Source organism: Biomphalaria glabrata, chromosome 4 (genome assembly GCF_947242115.1).
Source record: "Biomphalaria glabrata chromosome 4, xgBioGlab47.1, whole genome shotgun sequence".
Lineage (NCBI taxonomy): Eukaryota > Metazoa > Mollusca > Gastropoda > Planorbidae > Biomphalaria > Biomphalaria glabrata.
The window spans coordinates 41246189-41267748 of NC_074714.1; the positions used below are offsets into that span (position 1 = coordinate 41246189).

Consider the following 21560-nt stretch of genomic DNA (forward strand, 5'->3'; position numbering starts at 1 on the left):
CAATAATAATAATCTTCATTGTCCGTAAGGTAATTTTTCTTACAATTTGTGCATTACACCAAACAAAACCTCGTAACTATAAAAATACAAAATGTACATTCACACCAGACTCACTCATAATTTACATGTGACAAAGTTTATACCAGATTGTTTCTATTTAATGATTTGATTGCCAGGGGAACAAAAGAGTGTTTGTGTCTGTTTGTCTTTGCTATCGGTGTCTCGTATATCTTCTGTGATGGCAAAATCACAAAATCCTGACCCAAAGGGTGATTTTTTATTTCTAGAATCTTTTTTTATTGGTGTTTGTCTCAAACAGCTGCCCAAATGTTGTTGTTTTTTTTTGCCAATGACTTTACCAGCAGCATTTAGGATTCTATGGAGTTTATTTTTATTTTAATGCTCATATTAACAAAAATCGAAAACTCAAAATGTAGCTAGATCTACTACTTTAAAGCCTGGTAGACCCTATCTCGTGGGGGCATGTTATGGAATTGAAGGTACACAGGGTGGGGGTGAAAAGTCTAACATGTTTAGGTCTGATGATTATTCGTACAAAATTCTGGCTATTCCTTAGTCTGTTGGACCGTTGGGGTACCATACAAGATTAATCGACCGTCCTTCTCCTTTCATCCCTGTCTTTTGTCTTGGATAGAAGCTCCTTCAATGGCAGGCCCGTCCAATCTTTTTTTGATGTCTTCCCATCGCTTTTAATGTCTGCCTCTTTTTTTTCCTGGTACTGTTCCCTGAAGGAAGGTCTTTGCGAGTGTATACATATAAATTAAAAAAAATAAATATAGGCCTACGTCTCCCTGAATTAATCCGGGAGGAAATATTTAATTTTTTTTTACTTCGATAATACATTAAAAACAAGGTTTCAAAGACAGTTTGTGTGGAGACACAAACTCAAAATCGGCCCCGAAGTGGTCCACCCAGGCAGGCTTCAATATTTTCAGAAAGAACATCCGAATGAAATTATATCAAAGACAAATGATCAGAATGGAGAAAGAAGGTTGACAGATCTTGTGTAGTTCCCCAACTGTCCAGCAGATCAAAGGAAAGTGAATGTAAAGTTAGATGTGAACCTGGCCTAACTAGTTCCCCTTTCAGACCTTGTGGTCTATGGGGCAGATGATTTAAAGTTCATCTGTTTTTGTGGCCTAAGGTTAACGAGGGTGTCATGTAGCCAGCACAACGACTAACCGCCTTTGACTTTTCCCCAACTAATGTCAGGTACCCATCAGTGGACTCAGAGGCGCCCAAAGATGCCAAAGTTGAAAATCCTAGTCTTCACCAGGATTCGAACCCGGAATCCCCGGTGCGGAAGCCAAGCGCTTTACCACTCAGCCACTGCGCCACCCCTGGCCTAACTGATGTCTTATATTTGATCTAATTGTTTTGAAAAGGCTCAATCTCTTATTCGAATCCTCAAGAAAAAAACAACATTTTGTACTATGCAATGTACTAAAGAAAATCAACACACCAAGAAATTGCAGTTTACAAGATTACTATTCGTTTTAAATTATGTCTAACTTATAATGCATAATAAATAGAATTTTTCTCTTTACAAAAATATTAAACATTTGTTCGTGTGTTAATATAGTACTTCGTATAACAGAACTTACATACCATTACTATACAAATATAAAAAGAAAATTTGACAACAAATCTACACCCCTTTGTATAAATGTGTTCCAAATATGGAAAACTGTAGTCTCCTCTAATAAAGAGGTTTAATAGTTAATAGTTGTAAAAGTGGTGTATTTTTATAAAAAAAAAACTGCTTGCATAAGTGATTTAAAAAATTAGATTTTTGGCTATCAGAAAAGAAAAAAGTAGCCGTTGCATCAGAACTTTGAATGGTCTGAAATATTGTGATGTCGGATTTTCACTATCTTTTCTAGTTTACGAGATCTAAACGGGACGGACGGACAGACGGAAAGACATTCACACAAAACAAATAGCGTCTTTTCCCCTTTCGAGAGCCGCTAAAAATTAGAACAGATGCATCTTTTTTTTTCTCTTAATGTGTCACAAATATTTGTATTGATAGTTAGCTTCATTGTGCTTTAAATTAAATGTAAGTTAGCCCAACCTGAAACAACTAAATCTCCACGTTGTAAGGTTTAGTTTTGTAGTACTATTCTCACGTCACAGGCCGAAACGATGTCAGGGAAAAAAAATCACAGTTCATTAAACTAAAAACTTAACGTCAAAGTACTACACACACTCATCAATGTGAGTGCGTGCGGATCACACACAGTTAGCGAGAGTGAGTACTCACACACACACACATACAACTAAGGTTGTGCCGGAAGTCAACATCTTAGCATAGCCCAACATTCAATCACTATTTATAGTCCTAGACGTCATCATATCAGAGGATATAACGCCTTAAGGTGCCGGCTTGTATTTGTCCAACAAGGGTCAAAGTAACACTCAACTCTATTACATACGAGTCGTCACGAGTCCACCCGCAGCTTAGGAGTGTAAGTACCGACACTTCCAAAAATGTTTTCCCAATTCTCTCATTATATATATATAGAAACAAACAATATATTTTTTAAAAATACTTTTGAAAACAAATATTATCTTAAGGGAAAAAAATTCACATTTAAAGCCAAATATCTAAATATAATAAGACCCATTTTCCTATATAAAACAAAATTAATACGTTGCTTTAATTGGTTAATGTTTTGATTGAACCATGTTTTGTTATGAGCAACCAATAATTATGTTTCAAGTTTCAACTTGATTCGAGAATAGAAAGTGGGGAAAATACTGTGTTTTGACCAGACAGAATGAGTTGATACACGTCCTGTACAAATTATTGGTAAGAGCCAAAAAAGGGAATTTGAGGGGAAAAAATAAACGAGAATGAATACATTTCAAAAAAGTATATTTTAACTTTCAGGAGGCATCCTTCTTTAATGTAGCAATGGGATTAGAAGTGCCGAGCAATGTCAGGCCTAGTGTCCCATGACGGTCGCTTCATTTTTACAGGATCCATATTTTTTTTTTAGAGACAATAAAAAATGGGATTCGGTATACTCAGTAAGTTCTATGACTCAATGCGTTAAGGTTACATCCTCAAAACAAGTACAGAGTATGATCCTGGTATTTCTAATAGGAAAGTTCAGCTTCCAGGCTCTGATCATCACGGAGGGACTCTGGCGATGTTCTCTCGGTTTAGAGAAGGCTTTCGGAGATCTTATATTAAGAGGTGTCAGAGTTAAGACCGTCCACGATTCAGTAGGGTACATAAGAATCCAGTACGAGAAGGAAAGGCCAGCAGAGTTTGTCATAGCAGTTGATACAGCAGTAGGCCTACGGTTATCCACGGTGGAACATTTGTTCATTGTTGTTTTTTCCCTCAGTTGTTTTACGCACTGGTGCATGGCCGTTCTGCTGTAGTTAATGTATAAGACTTTTTAGCCAAGTATAAAAATTGGTGTATATGTCTTTTAAAAACTGTTTGCATATTTAAATTTAAATATAATAGTAACTGTTGCATCTATTTCTATCACGTGACATGTTGGTGACATGACTTAAAGTTACAGACACACGATGACAGATCACAAAATTGCATCCCTCTCATTGCAACAAGCTCGGTACCTAGCCTAGGTAAAGAGAGCTTTGCATCCCTCTCATTGCAACAAGCTCGGTACCTAGCCTAGGTAAAGAGAGCTTTGCATCCCTCTCATTGCAACGAGCTCGGTACCTAGCCTAGGTAAAGAGAGCTTTGCATCCCTCTCATTGCAACAAGCTCGGTACCTAGCCTAGGTAAAGAGAGCTTTGCATCCCTCTCATTGCAACAAGCTCGGTACCTAGCCTAGGTAAAGAGAGCTTTGCATCCCTCTCATTGCAACAAGCTCGGTACCTAGCCTAGGTAAAGAGAGCTATTTGTACAGAATCGTGTCACCCTAACATCGTCTGCCCCCTTGAACCAATTATCAAAATTAAATTTAACTTCTTATATATTCCAATGGTTGAAAAATCTTTACAGCCTGGAAAATGAGTTAAGAAGAATTGAAATTTTAAGAAAGCGCCTGCATTAAGTTCATTTAGAAATGAAACCCTCAATCAACAAATTAAGTTATATTGAAGTACAACTACACTGAAAACTTAAGAAATTTAGTCTGGTGTTTCATTTCACATTCTGCATATAAGAATACAACACTATTTGAAAACAAAAAATTAAATGCTATTTGGAATCTCTAAATCCAAGGACTCATTCCCAAAAGATCGAGCCTCTAAAAAACACATGTATAAGCTGAGATTAACTCGCGGGCTTCTAATGACGTGATGTCAAGAAAAATATGCCCGTGAATTTTCAAGGAAAAACTTGAGTTGAATACAAAAAAATACGTTTCCCATTCAAAGAATGACAGATCCGCCAAATGTTTGTACATTTGTTTCTTCAAGCAAGACAACAACAAAAGTACATTCCATAGCCTTAAAAAAAAAAACAAAAGCAAGAAGAAAACGTCAGAGCTAAAAGAAGAATGATTCAGATGTTTCCAATTACTGTTCCCCTCGAGTAAACGCCTTCTATGCATGTCTCTCATGTACATATTGTCTCTACAGGTTAGCTCTGTTAATACCCCCTCCCCCTCCACCCTTTCCTTATCTAGCCAATGGACATGTCTGTCCCATTTATCACTGACCTAAGGACTCTACAAGACACAGAACATCCCAATGCCAATTCTCTTTAAGCTAGGGCCACACAAGTAATTGTTTTCTAATTCTGTGGCTAGAATGGAAGGTCCCCCTTTTTCCCCCCTAAAAACTTGATTTACGAAGAGAGGAGATTCAGGAAAACACAACGTCAGCGTAGAAGAAAAAGTCTATTTATAGAGAAATGTGCAGATGGAAGGTCACAACTTTACAAATATAAACAAGACAAAGTCTAAATATCACAAAACTTAAGACACAACACAAGCAAGAACCAGAATCTATAATGGAAAGTGCAATTTCAAACGTTGTGGAAATTGTAGAATAAAAAACGTAATAACGGGAAGAACGACATATACAATATTTCTCAGTAAGTAGCATTTATTTTCCTTTTTCGATGCCAAACAAAATATTAATTAACTAATTAACCAAATTAGTTAACTAACTGGTTAATTTTGTCAATAATTAATGTATTATGTTTGGATCACTCGCTTATGCTCCTAAATTTGCGACTATGACTTTATAATTGATGAACTCCAGGGGGTATATTACAATGAACAGTGTATTTGATCATGAACTATATACAACTTCTCAATAACCTTGACTGCTCAACAGTGTTGTATGGTCTGGACGTGGATGCGTTAACCTGTTTGTCTTATGTGACATAAATATGGTCGGGCAAACTGATGTTATTTTTAAAGCATACCTATCCTCAATCACAGCTTGTCTAAACTAGGTTAATGACCGGAGAATTAACCTTTTAGCTGATTATAATTATTTTTTTTTATTAGATTTATCTTTGAAAAACTCCAAATTCCGAACTAACTTTCTACTGTCTATGATACTTATTTTAAAACTTGTCTTCTTTATAGTTAATGTTGTTAAACCTTCCGACCAACAGATCTCATGGAGCAATTAAATAAAAGTAATAAAAAAGCATTTATAAAAATAAAAAAAAGAAATATAAAACTGGGAACAACCTAAATTCGAATTCATGGTTCAAGCCTTCTCTGACCAACACGGTAACCACTCTGCTAGTGGATAGCTTATGAATAAAGAAGATTGTAGAGTTATCTATTTTTTCTATAGTCTTTTTCTGTATGTCGGGTTGGTGTTCACTAAGACTCAGACAGCGACATATAAAGGGAACTAATTCAGTTTATACCACCACTTTAGTCAATTACAATTTCTTTTCCTTGTTCGAGATATCAAACAAAAATAATTTATTACCAATAGTTTATTAACTAATTTGTCATTATTTTTTTTTTATTGATTCTTGTGTTGTCAGGTAAAAAAAATAATTGTGCGAAGTTTCAGCTTGATCCGGGATTGTGGGAGAAATAACGTGTACAAACTTTGACCAGACAGGCGGAATGAGTTGATAGAAGCTTTGTACAAAAACAAAAAAAAAGGACAAATGTGAATAAGTGAGGGGGGTGGGGAAGTCTTGATTTAATTGAGCTCGTGCCTATCTCGGTGACTGAATTACAAATAAGAAACCCTACAGACTTACAGAACGCTACTGACAGCAGAGATATGTCAGACACAGGATCAGTTAATAGAGTCCGAACGTGTAGTACCCGGACTCGCTGTCAGGCATGCCAGTCAACAGTAATAAGGAAACGTTTCAGAGAACGTTTGTAGAGGTCAACACTCGCTTAGTCTACTGTTCTATAGTCGTAAGTTGGCTGGTGTAGAGGTCAACACTCGCTTAGTCTACTGTTCTATAGTCGTAAGTTGGCTGGTGTAGAGGTCAACAATCGCGAAGTCTACTGTTCTATAGTCGTAAGTTGGCTGGTGTAGAGGTCAACACTCGCAAAGTCTACTGTTCTATAGTCGTAAGTTAGCTGGTGTAGAGGTCAACAATCACGAAGTCTACTGTTCTATAGTCGTAAGTTGGCTGGTGTAGAGGTCAACACTCGCAAAGTCGACTATTCTATAGCCGTAAGTTGGATGGTGTTGAGGTCAACAATCGCGAAGTCTACTGTTCTATAGTCGTAAGTTGGATGGTGTTGAGGTCAACAATCACGAAGTCTACAGTTCTATAGTCGTAAGTTGGATGGTAGAGGTCAACACTCGCAAAGTCTATTGTTCTATAGTCGTAAGTTAGCTGGTGTAGAGTGAAAACAATCACGAAGTCTACTGTTCTATAGTCGTAAGTTGGCTGGTGTAGAGGTCAACACTCGCAAAGTCTACTGTTCTATAGTCGTAAGTTAGCTGGTGTAGAGGTCAACAATCACGAAGTCTACTGTTCTATAGTCGTAAGTTGGCTGGTGTAGAGGTCAACACTCGCAAAGTCGACTATTCTATAGCCGTAAGTTGGATGGTGTTGAGGTCAACAATCGCGAAGTCTACTGTTCTATAGTCGTAAGTTGGATGGTGTTGAGGTCAACAATCACGAAGTCTACTGTTCTATAGTCGTAAGTTGGATGGTAGAGGTCAACACTCGCAAAGTCTATTGTTCTATAGTCGTAAGTTAGCTGGTGTAGAGTGAAAACAATCACGAAGTCTACTGTTCTATAGTCGTAAGTTGGCTGGTGTAGAGGTCAACACTCGCAAAGTCTACTGTTCTATAGTCGTAAGTTAGCTGGTGTAGAGGTCAACAATCACGAAGTCTACTGTTCTATAGTCGTAAGTTGGCTGGTGTAGAGGTCAACACTCGCAAAGTCGACTATTCTATAGCCGTAAGTTGGATGGTGTTGAGGTCAACAATCGCGAAGTCTACTGTTCTATAGTCGTAAGTTGGATGGTGTTGAGGTCAACAATCACGAAGTCTACTGTTCTATAGTCGTAAGTTGGATGGTAGAGGTCAACACTCGCAAAGTCTATTGTTCTATAGTCGTAAGTTAGCTGGTGTAGAGTGAAAACAATCACGAAGTCTACTGTTCTATAGTCGTAAGTTGGCTGGTGTAGAGGTCAACACTCGCAAAGTCTACTATTCTATAGCCGTAAGTTGGATGGTGTTGAGGTCAACAATCGCGAAGTCTACTGTTCTATAGTCGTAAGTTGGATGGTGTTGAGGTCAACAATCGCGAAGTCTACTGTTCTATAGTCGTAAGTTGGCTGGTGTAGAGGTCAACAAACACAAAGTCTACTGTTCTATAGTCGTAAGTTGGATTCACAGTGGTGTAGAGGTCAACAATCGCAAAGTGGACTGTTCTATAGTCGTAAGTTGGCTGGTGTAGAGGTCAACAATCGCAAAGTGGACTGTTCTATAGTCGTAAGTTGGCTTCACCGTGGTGTCGTAATGCTGACTAACACCGAGTATCATTGATTTAAACTGTTTTTTATCTTTAAATGACACAGCTACATAGACATCACATTTCCGGCATTATATTAAATATACTTAAGGAAGGAGTTTCTAAATGATTCAAGTAGAATTTTAAAAAACCAATAGAAAAAAAAACCTGAATCAACCACTAGCGGACAACGGTTATGTCTGCTCTGGATATGGCAAAATATGTAGGTTGTAGCTGGGTACGTGTAGCACTCCTCATCAATCTTCGGACGCGAAGACAAGTCTTATTATTATTCTACCGAGCCTAAAAGGTCATTTTACATTTTTAGTGTTCATCTTGTTATGTAAAACATCAGACTAATGTAAAACATTGAAACATAATTGTTTCATATTTATTAGCATTTACTATTTTTTGAAAACTATATCTGTGTTCATTTTTAAAACAAACTTCATTTACATATTCAGATATTCATAAACTGGTAACATACATATCTTGTTTATATGCACCTTAAGATTTCACAACAGCGGCGTGGAGAGATAATAAATTTTGATATCTATCGAGATTTTTTTTTTGTTTATTAATCTCTTCATGACATGACTACATGGACCTAGAACACTCTAACATCACATTTCTATATATGAAATTGTATTATATTATATATACTTAAAGAAAAGGTTTCCAAAATGATTCAAGTAGAATTTTGAAAAAGTAATAGAAAAACAAGAGTACTTCTAAAAAAAACAACAACAAAGCTTACATAAGAGAAGGAACCACTAAGTACTTCCATTTATCTGAAAATTACGGGGCTTATCTCTCTTTCCACTATATAAAACAAAATTAATTAATTAGTTTGGTTACTTTTTAGATTGATTCGTGTATTGTTATCGAGAATAAATAATTATGCAAAATTTCAACTTGATCCAAGAATGGGGAATGGGAGAAAACAAACATGTTCAAACTTTTAACCAGACAGACAGGCAAAGTGAGTTGATATAAGCTTTGTCAAAAATGGGAAGCATTGCTTCGTACTTTAAAGGTAGAGCATGAAATGTGAACATCCCCTGACTTCAATGCAGTTATTGACAAGTAAGGTTAGAAAAAAAAATGGGACTAACAAATGCACATATGTTTAAAATTTAGCAATCTAGACCATCAGATGAAACCGGAAAGATATACCAGTTTTTTTAAAAACCCTTCCATAGTGACGGAAATCACAAGAAACAAATTACGTTGGGTAGCGTACCCCGAGAACAGAGGAGTAAAAACAGTTTACAGGTAAACAAAAAAGGCAGGTTCCCAACAGGCAGACCACGAAAACAATGGCTTGATGATGCTGAAGTAGATCTACAACAGTCCGGGCACGGAGGCGTAAAGTACAGGATGGATCAGAATGGAAAGATGGCCAGGGCCCTCCATGGGATGTGGGGCCATTGGGATGGATAGATAGGCCCTCAGTTGTCTCCAAGTGAAAGAATTTTGTTAATTTTTTGGCCTGTTACCTCGCAGAACAAGTGAAACAAGATTGATTTCGTTTCTTTTTATTGCAACTTTTAAACAAATCTTCCCCCAGGAACAATGAGCCATTATTTATTTATTTTGTGATGAGCAGAGCAGATGAAACCTTCAAGCTGAATAGAAGGGGAGACAAGGTGATCAAGAGGGCAGAAAGGCTGATGAAAGGGTATGGAAGTTTTAGAGCGAAAGTCGAAGACAGAAGAACGTGTGCTTAGTGTAGTTCTGAAGTTGAGTTGTATTGTGCTTAAATTGTTCCGCTTATTTTTTTATGCGTAGAAGATTACATCGCCAAAAAAAAAAACACACAAGAGAAAACACTAAGTTTCATATCCTCACAACGACTAAGGTTAACATTGTTCAGAAATTGTTCAAACTTCAGGTTGTCTATTGTTCTCTGCTGCCTGGAGGTTCAACCCAACAACTACAGGTATCAACATAAAGAACCAAACTCATAGATCCAAGCTAAATAGAAACGGCAACAACCAAAGAATGAACTAATGACTAGATAGTGGAAGAGCTTCATCGAAGATTCCAGAGAGAAAAGGATCAGACAATTTAAACCAAAAAATGACTTCAAGTTTCAGTAGCTCTACGCTGACACAGTGAACCATTCCTGTTGATGTACGGCCACCAATTGATCTGTTTGGTGAAGTACATCGAGATGCTATACTAGTTACACTGTGTTTTCAGATAGATATATTCTCTCTCTTGCTCTTTCTCTCTAATTTGTCAATCTCCCAACAGGCCATCAATCTTCATTAGAGGCAGTCAGAAGCTCTGGCGTACAGGATTGGAACTGAAGACCAGGGAAGCGGATATTTGATCAAAAAACATAAATATACCATTAGAGATAAACAGACGATGGTGTCTAGGTTTCAGAAACGGGGAAAAAAAATGATAGATGTCAAACCACTGCGATAAGAACAACCAAAATACAAATGGAGACAAAGAAGTTTTTCTTTCGATCCGACAAGGTCAATAGACTTGACGTGGTTGCGGGGGTCGTGTCAAAGCTTTGGTCACTGGGTGCAAGCTCAATGCTTTGTTGTCATCTTGAATCGCATCTACGCCCCCCCCCTCCCTATGCTAATGAATGTGTTCCAGAAATTTCTAAAAAGCTACAAGAAAATAAAGTAAATCATCGACTCAAATTAGTTTGTCAAATAAGTAGGGTGATTTAATTTAGCAAGACAGATATATAAAGTGTTGTTGTTTTTTTTTTGAAAAAGAAAAGACTTTTCTCTCTTGCACACTTTGCCCCTGTCTCCACATGTCCTATCCCACTCTCCCTTTCTCTCTATTATTCCATTTCTTTTGGCTACATTTTTGTCTACGGATGAGCCTATATATAAAAAGATGAAATGAATAATAACTTTAACATGAACAAATAAAACTAAGACGGTGCATGGGCAGCGGATCCTGGGCAAATTCTTTTGGGGCAAATAAAAAATAAATTCTGTTTTGGGAAAAGTGTTGCTACAGGAAATAAATCATGAACCAAGCTTCTTTTGTTCTGAATTCAGACCCAGGGGCTGGGTAGAGAAAACAAAGACTTCTCTGTTTATGGAAGACAATAATGAAACGGAAGAGGAAATGACGCTTTTAGTGTCGTGTGCACCTCGAGACTCTTTGCCATTTCAGAGAATAGTGTGACACGAGCAACATATCTAGATAGAAACATTCCGAAAACTGGCATGGCGCCACCCACAGACTAGTCAAGATAACACACAATGCACACAATGACCGCTGTACATTTTTGTTTGGAGCGGGTCAGTCTAAGAGTTGCAAGGCGATAGTTCAGTTAGGTGCATCATATCACCAGAGTCAAAAACTGAGGCTTCAAATTTAAACATAGAAAAAAACAAGGGCACATTGTGTGAGTACGCGCGCGCGCGCGTGTGTGATCTGATGGTATTCTTGATACTAGAAACAGTATAAAGTTTGAAATTCAGTAGAACACAATATCATGTACATAAATAAAATGGCCGAAGTTTTGGACGGTCAACAAAAGGAAAGGGTTTGACTTCTTGTCAATCGCCACACGCCACTAGTGTTTCGCCTTGTAGAAAACATTCTTATAAAGCTACTGAGTTCATAGCCTTTAGTTGGGGTCCGGGGACATGACGATGAATTCTTAACAAAAAATATAAATTACATATGAGGAAAAAAAATGACACTGGCCATGGTCGCCAATAAGTTATTCTTAAACTCACTTGATTGAAGGGTCTTTTAGTGATGCACCAAAATGTGACTGGATCTGACATTTCTTGAAAGTTCCACGCGAAGCGCTGACATTGTGGCCATTTTCTTTGATTTCAATAGAGGCTTATAAGAGAATGAAATTAATGACCTAGGTACGTATCTATCTGTTGTTTTCTCCTCCAGTCACTGACTGAAACTACAGCAGATGTATCTCGACTATTGTTTTCAATGCATTAAGAGGTCAACACCCATGACTGGGAATAGACTGGTCCATGATTGTTGTGTACGGTCATTGACTTGTAGCACTAAACTGCTAGTAGACAACTAAACCGCTGAAGCGTATTATAGTTTAACTTATAAAACTTTAAATAGCTTGAATAACTTCTTTTGTGAGCAAAACTAAATATAGCTTTAATTATAATATAGACAACATAAAGTAGATGTGAGACAAAATAAATGTACTAGACTTCAATAATAATATTTTTAACAAATTCCAACTCACTAAAATGACACAAACTTTCAGTCTCACGTTCTAGAGTCGTCTGCACTAAGATCGCTGATGACAATGCCACTTATCTTGCATCATTCACATTCAATCGCTTCCCACCGTCGCACACACACACACACACATGGCGAGATTTGTTTGCTCTGCAAATCAAGCTGCCTAAGAAAAGTTTGTCGTTGCTATATGATTTTGTCGCAATAAAAACTAATTTTTAAGATTAAATCAACAGGGAAATGTATATTTTGTTCAAAAGTACACTTCGAATCCTTTTTTAGTGATCATATAACGATTGTCTGGAAGGGGGGATAGGACATAAAAAGACAACAAAAAACAAAACATATCGATGTATAGACCTAGATCAGTGGTGCCTCACCTTTTTCAGCATGAGGTCCAAATAACTTACGATCCGCAATACTACACACACATACACCCACCAATAATAATAATAAACAAAATCTAATCGTCCAGTCTAAAAGGAGTCAATACTTTTGGGCTTCCTTGTGCACGTTTCGGCAGAATGTTCGAGTGACCAGAGAGTGTACTGCGCCTCGGGCAGACTCCCTCCCCCCCCCCCACACACACACTCCCTAGTCAGGATGCCAAAAGGAGCCGAGTTCATTGCACAGGCGGGATGGAAGAGAACCCGAACAACACTGTTACAATCCACAACACTGTTACAATCCACAGCACTGTTCCTCAAGAGGCTATTTTATGGAGAATACCAAGGCTAATGAGAAACAAATAAGGAAAATGGGGAGTGGTGGTTTCCCTAGTGTGCTCTGCCTTCGGTCTCATCGTTAGCCCAATTGTCTTGCGATGCTAGCCATCGGAAACAAGGATGTAAGAAATTTACATCTGCTAGAATCTCTCCCAGACAGAACAACTTTCTGGCCAGTGGATGGAAGCTTACATGAGCTTACAGTTTGAGGAGGTTCTCAACTTTTACGGCAATTACACTGAAATAATGTTCCAGTTTTTTTATTAAGGTCCAAGAAACAAGACTTGTTTTCCTCCATTGCAATGTATATTTAGCAGTTTCAATGTCTGGCCAGACAAGATCTCGAATGAGGAACTGTGGCTAAGAACAAAGCAGCAGCCCATTGAAGTAGATATCCTTCAGAGACGCTGGAGATGGATAGGTCACACACTACCTAAGCCTGCATCCAACCTAACAAGGCAAGCCCTTACCTGGAACCCCCAAGGAAAGAGGAAGAGGGGACGGCCCAGGGATACATGGCGCCGCGATGGGAAGCAGATGCCAAGAAGACTTTGGAGAGACTCGCCCAGAACCGAGATGCCTGGAGGAAGCTGGTTGGTGGCCTATCCACTAACGGAGGCATTTGATTTTCAAGAGAAATGATTCAGAGAAAAGATTTTCGCTCATATAAACAGTTAGTAGACACAGGTGTGGGGGGGGGGCATTTGTATTTCTCAATTTGATGAATTCTTACGAGGGATGCAAAAAATCAACAAAAACAACAACACTAGGAAAGTTTTCCCTTCACTGTCATTCCCCCCCCCCCCGAGGTCTGTGCATCTCAGGCCAGTGACTAACAAGACAAAAGTACAAATGAAAGGCAGCATTAAGTGCATTCAGATTGAAAGCTGCGTCTATCTCCAAGGACAGAACCAACAGACGCGATTTATACAGGCATGTGCATAATCTCTAACTCAAACTAATAGTAGGTCCTCGTAAGTCTAAATGTGTTTCCAAATCGGTGTGTGTGTGTGTGACTGTGTGAAAAAGTGTGTGTGGGGGGATATCGAATATCGAAAAAGAAATTCAATCTTAAAGCGTGAGAAAGCAAACACACACGACAAAAAAATCCGATCTGGAACCTAGAAATCAGTGTCTAGTACTGGTGGAGCTTTTGACCAGTGGTCAGTGATGAAGACATCTCCGCTGACCAGAATAAAACAAACAAGACGGTTAATGAATGCGGACACACAGAATACAATTACGCAGAGAGAGTGTGTTTGAGAGAGAGAGAACTAGCAAGCGAGAGAGAGGAAGAGAGAGAGAGAGAGAGAGAGTGAGAGTGAGACAGAGACAGAGAGACAGAGAAGGAGTAAGAGAGTTTTAAATATTTCCTCACTCTGAAATGACAAAGAGGAAACGAATTTAAAAAAAAAGACTCCCGGTAAGCCACACATGTATAGGTAAAGGAAAGTTTTTAGAGCGATCTCTTTCAAATTGAAACTTTCATTATTTCTCTAGGATGATTTCGTCTACAAGTCCTGCTAGAATGTACATCCTTTCCAGTCAACGTTTCATAACATAATCACGACTATATACAACAAGAAATCAGACACGAGGAATCCACTACGCAGGTCAGTTATTGTTGGATTTGTTACCATTTTGTGGACTGGTGGTTAGTTTAGGTCTAGGTGCATTATGAAGTTAAATAGGAGTACTCCAGTTCCAATTTTATGCAGGAGATTCTAGTATAGATGACGAATCAACACAACTGTTTCTTTTCGAAATGAAATAATTTCATTTTCCCATTGGAAATCATAAATCGAGAGAATACTGTGCTTAATAACACACAACAGAATTAAAATTCAATAACAAATTCACATAAGTCAACTCAGTGAGTGTCCATTAAGGGTCGAACTTGCGCGCTATTATGACCATTGACCTAAGGGAAGGTATATAGCCAGAGTCTAGGAGGATGGCTATTCACCGATCCTTCTGTCAGGAGGTTTCCCATCAAATAGATGATCTTTTAATCATATCCGTTGTTGTGGGAAACGACTCATGGAGCCAGGCCTGGGTTCCCCTATTCCAGCGAGGCCGGAGGCTGAGCCGACGAGAGGTTCTTAAATATTCCTATACTGTTCCGCCTCTAACCCTGAGAGAGCAATCACCGCAGCGTATGGCCCCCGTGAGAAACGGCGTGGCGGATGGGACAGTTTAGCGGAGCCTCCTCCTCACGTGCAATGATTCTACGCTAGAACGTGCATTGTGAGCCCACTAGAGGCAGTTCTCTATCCCAAAGTGCCACTGGAACATACTTTCGCAGAAGTAGACTGAACATGAAGCTTGAAATAAATGATATTTTACATATAATGTTTATTTGTAATGTTTAGTCATACACCCTTTATGACAACTTCGATAGTGATGGAAATCTCCTTTATTGTATTGACGTATGTGCATGTTGTGATATGTTTTATATGTTCAAAACCCTATCCAACAATAATCATAATAATAATAATAATAAGTCCAAATCTTGGAAAGGAGTGACTAAAAGAAAGGAGAGGCTGCAGTTACCTCGAGTTCAAATCGCTGGTAAAATCTATCACCTACTAATTACTGGTAAAATTATGATGTAAGCTGTTTTGAAACCAAATGAACAAGTAAAGGAAGAAACCATTTAGCTTTCTTTTAATACATTCGGTATAACACATGACAAAACGTTAGGTATATGAATCTGCTGTTAATCTAATGTTCACATTTCGAACACTTGAAGAAATAACAATAATGTACTCTGTAAGAGGCCCGGACGAGCTAATGCTCTGTAATGTAATTAAGAATATATTTGGATTTTGATTTGTTTTTATACAGGTTAGATTGATAACCTTTAATTCAAACTTTATTTTTTAAACCCTTTTGTTACAAACATTAATCCAGAGACCAAAGTGTAGAGAAGTTATACATTTTTATTTGAACAATACAAAATAAATAAACTTAATCAAAGATGTAGAAACCAAATCTAGACATGTGCTTTACTTAGTCTATGTTAATTTACGTCCCTTTTAAGATAGTATGGATATTATAAATGTAAACTTAGCACCGTATACATCCAGTCCTGATTGTTTGTAAAGAATGAGTGATAGATCCCAAAAAAACACATTTCTTGAAAATAATGCTGTTTTTTTTTGGCTGTTTATATCACTATAAAAAATGACTTTATAATAATTTATTTTATCTTCCAAACGTTCATAAACCCATAACAATTTATACAAATTGCTGGATACAAGGCAAGACCGTCATCAAATTAAAATATTGTCCATACTTAGATACAAGATAAAGAAATGAAGAATCGTCACCAAAAGCATTAAAGAAAAAAAAAACACAACTATTTAATTGCTCTTTATGGCGTGGAGTCGTCAGTGTCAATATTTCAGGTTCTAAAGTAAACAGGACAGCGACAGCCCATAACATAACAAAGAGAGAGAACAAAAATAGTCAGGGACCCATTCATGCTTTAAGTGTAAATGGATTTTCAAACCTAAGATAGGACTTCACAGCCACCGTGGCGTTTAAAGGAAATTAGATAGTGATCCTAGGCCATTAAAGAAGTAGCTGATCTTAATTAACATTAAGTCTAGATGCAGTGTTTCCCGGATTAGTCCTTCAAAAAATAAAGGTGTGGAGAATTATGTGGAAAATAAAGTCAAAAGTAATACGTACTGTGACAAGGTAACTAACTACATTAGATAAAAAAAAAGTGATCTCAAAGTCTACATTACATAAAGAACGTGATCTCAAAGTCTACATTACATAAAGAACGTGATCTCAAAGTCTACATTACATAAAGAAAGTGATCTCAAAGTCTACATTACATAAAGAAAGTGATCTCAAAGTCTACATTACATAAAGAACATGATCTCAAAGTCTACATTACATAAAGAACGTGATCTCAAAGTCTACATTACATAAAGAACGTGATCTCAAAGTCAACAATACATAAAGAACGTGATCTCAAAGTCTACATTACATAAAGAAAGTGATCTCAAAGTCTACATTACATAAAGAAAGTGATCTCAAAGTCTACATTACATAAAGAACATGATCTCAAAGTCTACATTACATAAAGAACGTGATCTCAAAGTCTACATTACATAAAGAACGTGATCTCAAAGTCAACAATACATAAAGAACGTGATCTCAAAGTCTACATTACATAAAAAAAGTGATCTCAAAGTCTACATTACATAAAGAAAGTGATCTCAAAGTCTACATTACATAAAGAAAGTGATCTCAAAGTCTACATTACATAAAGAAAGTGATCTCAAAGTCTACATAACATAAAGAAAGTGATCTCAAAGTCAACAATACATAAAGAAAGTGATCTCAAAGTCTACATTACATAAAGAACGTGATCTCAAAGTCTACATTACATAAAGAACGTGATCTCAAAGTCTACATTACATAAAGAAAGTGATCTCAAAGTCTACATTACATAAAGAAAGTGATCTCAAAGTTTACATTACATAAAGAACATGATCTCAAAGTCTACATTACATAAAGAACGTGATCTCAAAGTCTACATTACATAAAGAAAGTGATCTCAAAGTCAACAATACATAAAGAACGTGATCTCAAAGTCTACATTACATAAAGAAAGTGATCTCAAAGTCTACATTACATAAAGAAAGTGATCTCAAAGTCTACATTACATAAAGAAAGTGATCTCAAAGTCTACTTAAAATAAAGAAAGTGATCTCAAAGTCAACAATACATAAAGAACGTGATGTCAAAGTCTACATTACATACAGAAAGTGATCTCAAATTCTACATTACATAAAGAACGTGATCTCAAAGTCTACATTACATAAAGAACGTGATCTCAAAGACTACATTACATAAAGAAAGTGATCTCAAAGACTACATTACATAAAGAACGTGATCTCAAAGACTACAATACATAAAGAACGTGATGTCAAAGTCTACATTACATAAAGAAAATGATCTCAAATTCTACATTACATAAAGAACGTGATCTCAAAGACTACATTACATAAAGAAAGTGATCTCAAAGTCTACATTACATAAAGAAAGTGATCTCAAAGTCTACATTACATAAAGAAAGTGATCTCAAAGTCTACATTACATAAAGAACGTGATCTCAAAGTCTACATTACATAAAGAACGTGATCTCAAAGTCTACATTACATAAAGAACGTGATCTCAAAGTCTACATTACATAAAGAACGTGATCTCAAAGTCTACATTACATAAAGAAAGTGATCTCAAAGTCTACATTACATAAAGAGCGGGATCTCAAAAGCAGCTTTTAGTGGCTTTGCTTTACAATGGCATTGGGTGGTTAGTACGTCTCTATATATTTTAAAGTTGCATTGACTACATATGTAAATTCGATAACCTAAATTCAGCAAATATAACTGTATCGCCGGGGAGTCTTTGTTTAGATTGAGAATGATCATTATTTCAATGTATGAATCAAACAGTTGAATTCCTTGAGTACAAATCAAGTAAATATTGAACACACAATAGAACTTCATTTCAATAATAGATCCACAAAAGTAGACTTAATATGAAGCTTGAAAATTATTGACTGATATGTGAATCCTGAAACAATCTAAAAACTAATTACTTCTAAGTTCTAACCAACACTATTTATATGTTCATTATTCCGTGTAAAATCTTAAATTTTGGAGAAGTCAATTTGTAAGTAACCTTTCTGTTTACACTTCTCTTGAGACTATGACGCGTACAAACGTAAAAGCTGCATTACACAAAGAACGCGAGCTCGATTATTGCATTACATAAAAAGGGCGAGATCAATGACTGCATAACATAAAAACATGACCTAAAGTACTGCATTACATAAAGAGCACGACCTAAAGAGCTGCATTACAAAGCTGTCATAATACGCTATCTCTTGTTTGCTTGTTCAACTGACAGATTTAAAGAAAAAAAATATTTTAAAACAAAACAAAACAGTGCTTTCCTTTTGGTGGGCCTCTAAAACTAACCCTACAGGAATCAAATACGTCCCCACTCATACGTCAGTGTTAGCTAAATGCTAATACATAAACATGCCACTTCCCCCACATAAAAAAAAATATATTTTTATATATAAAACATCAATAAATATTGTCTTTCTAATATTATTAAAGGTCTGACCTACAACTAGCCAGATATGTCTAGACGTCGGGCTTTGATGTAGTCTACCAAAGACAATCTGTGTGGGGCATGCGAAAGATCGTTAGTATTGAGTAGAGATGTGTGCATATATTCATGCACATTCACGAAGACTAAAGCTTAAGGTGTATGCGTGTGTTTGTTTGTGTGTGTGTGTGTGACCTACCATTTTTAAAGAGTTCATCGTGGGCAGTGGCAGGATGCAGCAGCTCCACATCGTAGTTGGCCGAGGAGCTGGCGTTCTGTTCCTCCTGAGGACATATACCAATAGAGTTAGAGGTCATGTCATTAAATTTGAAAAAGATCTAGACTTACAATAATAAATCAGTGATTAGAGATTAGAGAATTTACCAATTGTTTTTGATTAGCGCAATTTTATGCTTTTAGCTTTTTCAATACGCCATTATCCTTTCACTTGTCTGGACCAATTGGGGACGGGGTGAGGGGTAGAAAGAAGGGGATATCTGGGTGAAGGTTATCGTGATTGATTTTTAAACGCATTTATACAAAAAAAAATTGGTTGGAACGACGCGAATTCGAACTCGAGGGCTCAAACCTAGTTAAGCCTCCTGAAGTAAACATACTAACCACTGTGCCAGGGAAATGCTTATGAAAATAGACGGTTTTATAATTATCTATTGTTAGTTTCAAACTTGAAAGCGGTCGCCTATTTCTTTCTACATAGTTTAAATGGGACTAAATCAAATTAAGCCACCACAGCAGTCAAGTACTATTTCTTCCCTTGATCGATACAAGACTGTCTAATCTTAGGAGATATGAATAGTCACTCTCAGAGCTGGGGATACCCAGACCTAAATGCCAGGGGAGAAGAAATTGAAGAATGGCAAGCAGAGAACAGACTTATCTTGCTAAATAAACCTGAGGACAAACCAACCTTTTTTTCAAGAGCCTGGCTAACATCAACCACTCCAGATCTAGCCTTTGCAACAGACAACTTATCCAAAAAGTGCACTAGAGAAGTTGCAGACCAGCTAGCCACCAGCGACCACAGACCCATATTGTTCAGTATCGATACCTCCTTCAAAATATCAGAAAACTCCACCATCCCCAGATGGAACTACAAAAAAGCCAACTGGCACCTATTCTCAAAGCTCACAGACCTATATACAACTTCAATAAACTGCAAATCAAATCAGGTTAATAAGTCATTCTCAGCTTTCTTCAAAGCAATACTCCTAGCAGCTAAGGAATCAATTCCTAGAGGAGCAAGAAAAGATTATATCCCCAACTGGTCTGATCACCTTCAACAACTCCACAATGCCACTATTGAAGCCAGAAACACAGTAGATAATAACCCTTGTATAGAAAATAACATAAATCTAAAAGCAGCTAACGCAGTTTTCAGGAAAAATTACCTTTCCGCCATGAGGAAAAGTTGGCATGAAAAAACAGAACAACTAAACGTAGATAGAGATGGCCACAAACTCTGGCGTATAGCCAAATGTCTCAACCAGGAAGAAAACAGAACAACTCCTATAGTAATAGAAAAGGACAACAAACCCCTGAAAGGCCAAGAAGCAGCAAATGAATTCATTAAGTTTTTCCAAAGCGTAGGACAAATACAAATTAATGAAAGTAGAAATAAAGATGTAAACTCAGAAATCCAAGATAAATTTAAAGAAAACAATCCAGCTTACTCCTTGGCAATGACCACTAATCTTAAAATGAAGGAATTAGATGAATCCCTAAAAGCCCTCAAACCAAAACAAGCTCCGGGCCCAGACAAAATATCAAATGACATGCTTCTTCACTTGGGTCCTCAAGCCAAAAGAAAACTGCTATAATTATCCAATGCTAGCTGGAAATCTGGCAGAATTCCAAACATCTGGAAAAAAGCCATTATGATCCCTATACTAAAGCACGGCAAGCCAAGAAATAAACTGGATAGCTACCGTCCCATCAGCCTCACTAGCTGTACCTGCAAACTGATGGAAATAGTGATAAATAGAAGGCTGACATGGATCCTTGAGTCAAATAACCTACTCACTGAAGCCCAGGCTGGCTTTAGAAAAGGCAGATCAACAGAAGATCAAATTGCCTTCATCACACAAGAAATAGAAGACGGCTTTCAAGAAAAGAAACCAACAACAATTGTGTGGGTTGACTTAGAAAAAGCATTTGACAAAGTCTGGGAACAAGGTCTCTTGCTCAAGCTAATCCAGCATCACATATCCCACAGAATGTACAACTGGATAAAGGAATACCTAAATAATAGAAAAGCCTTAGTTTGCATGCAAGGACAAAGAAGCCACACAGTGGGTATAAAAAATGGTGTCCCCCAAGGAGGAGTCCTATCCCCAACACTTTTCCTAATATTCATAAACGATCTAAATCAAAACCTACCCAAAAAAGTTAAGAGCAGCATGTATGCAGATGACCTTGCCTTAATTAGCACAGAAGAATATGTAGGAACATCGAAATTTCGATTACAAGATGCTCTTGATAAACTCAATAATTGGTCCAAAGACTGGGGCATGTCCATTAACACAAAAAAGACAACATATACCATATT

At 37.2% G+C, this 21560-nt stretch overlaps 1 protein-coding gene across 3 annotated transcripts in view; it reads right to left on the reverse strand.

Annotated features, from left to right (window-relative positions):
• LOC106052640 (integrator complex subunit 13-like) overlaps positions 1-21560 on the reverse strand; it is a 190973-nt gene that overhangs the window by 13244 nt on the left and 156169 nt on the right. For all 3 annotated transcript variants that reach the window (XM_056025586.1, XM_056025585.1, XM_056025584.1), the window contains exon 8: positions 19194-19278. In XM_056025586.1, coding sequence (XP_055881561.1) covers positions 19194-19278 — 85 coding nt within the window. The remainder of the gene's footprint in view (positions 1-19193; positions 19279-21560) is intronic.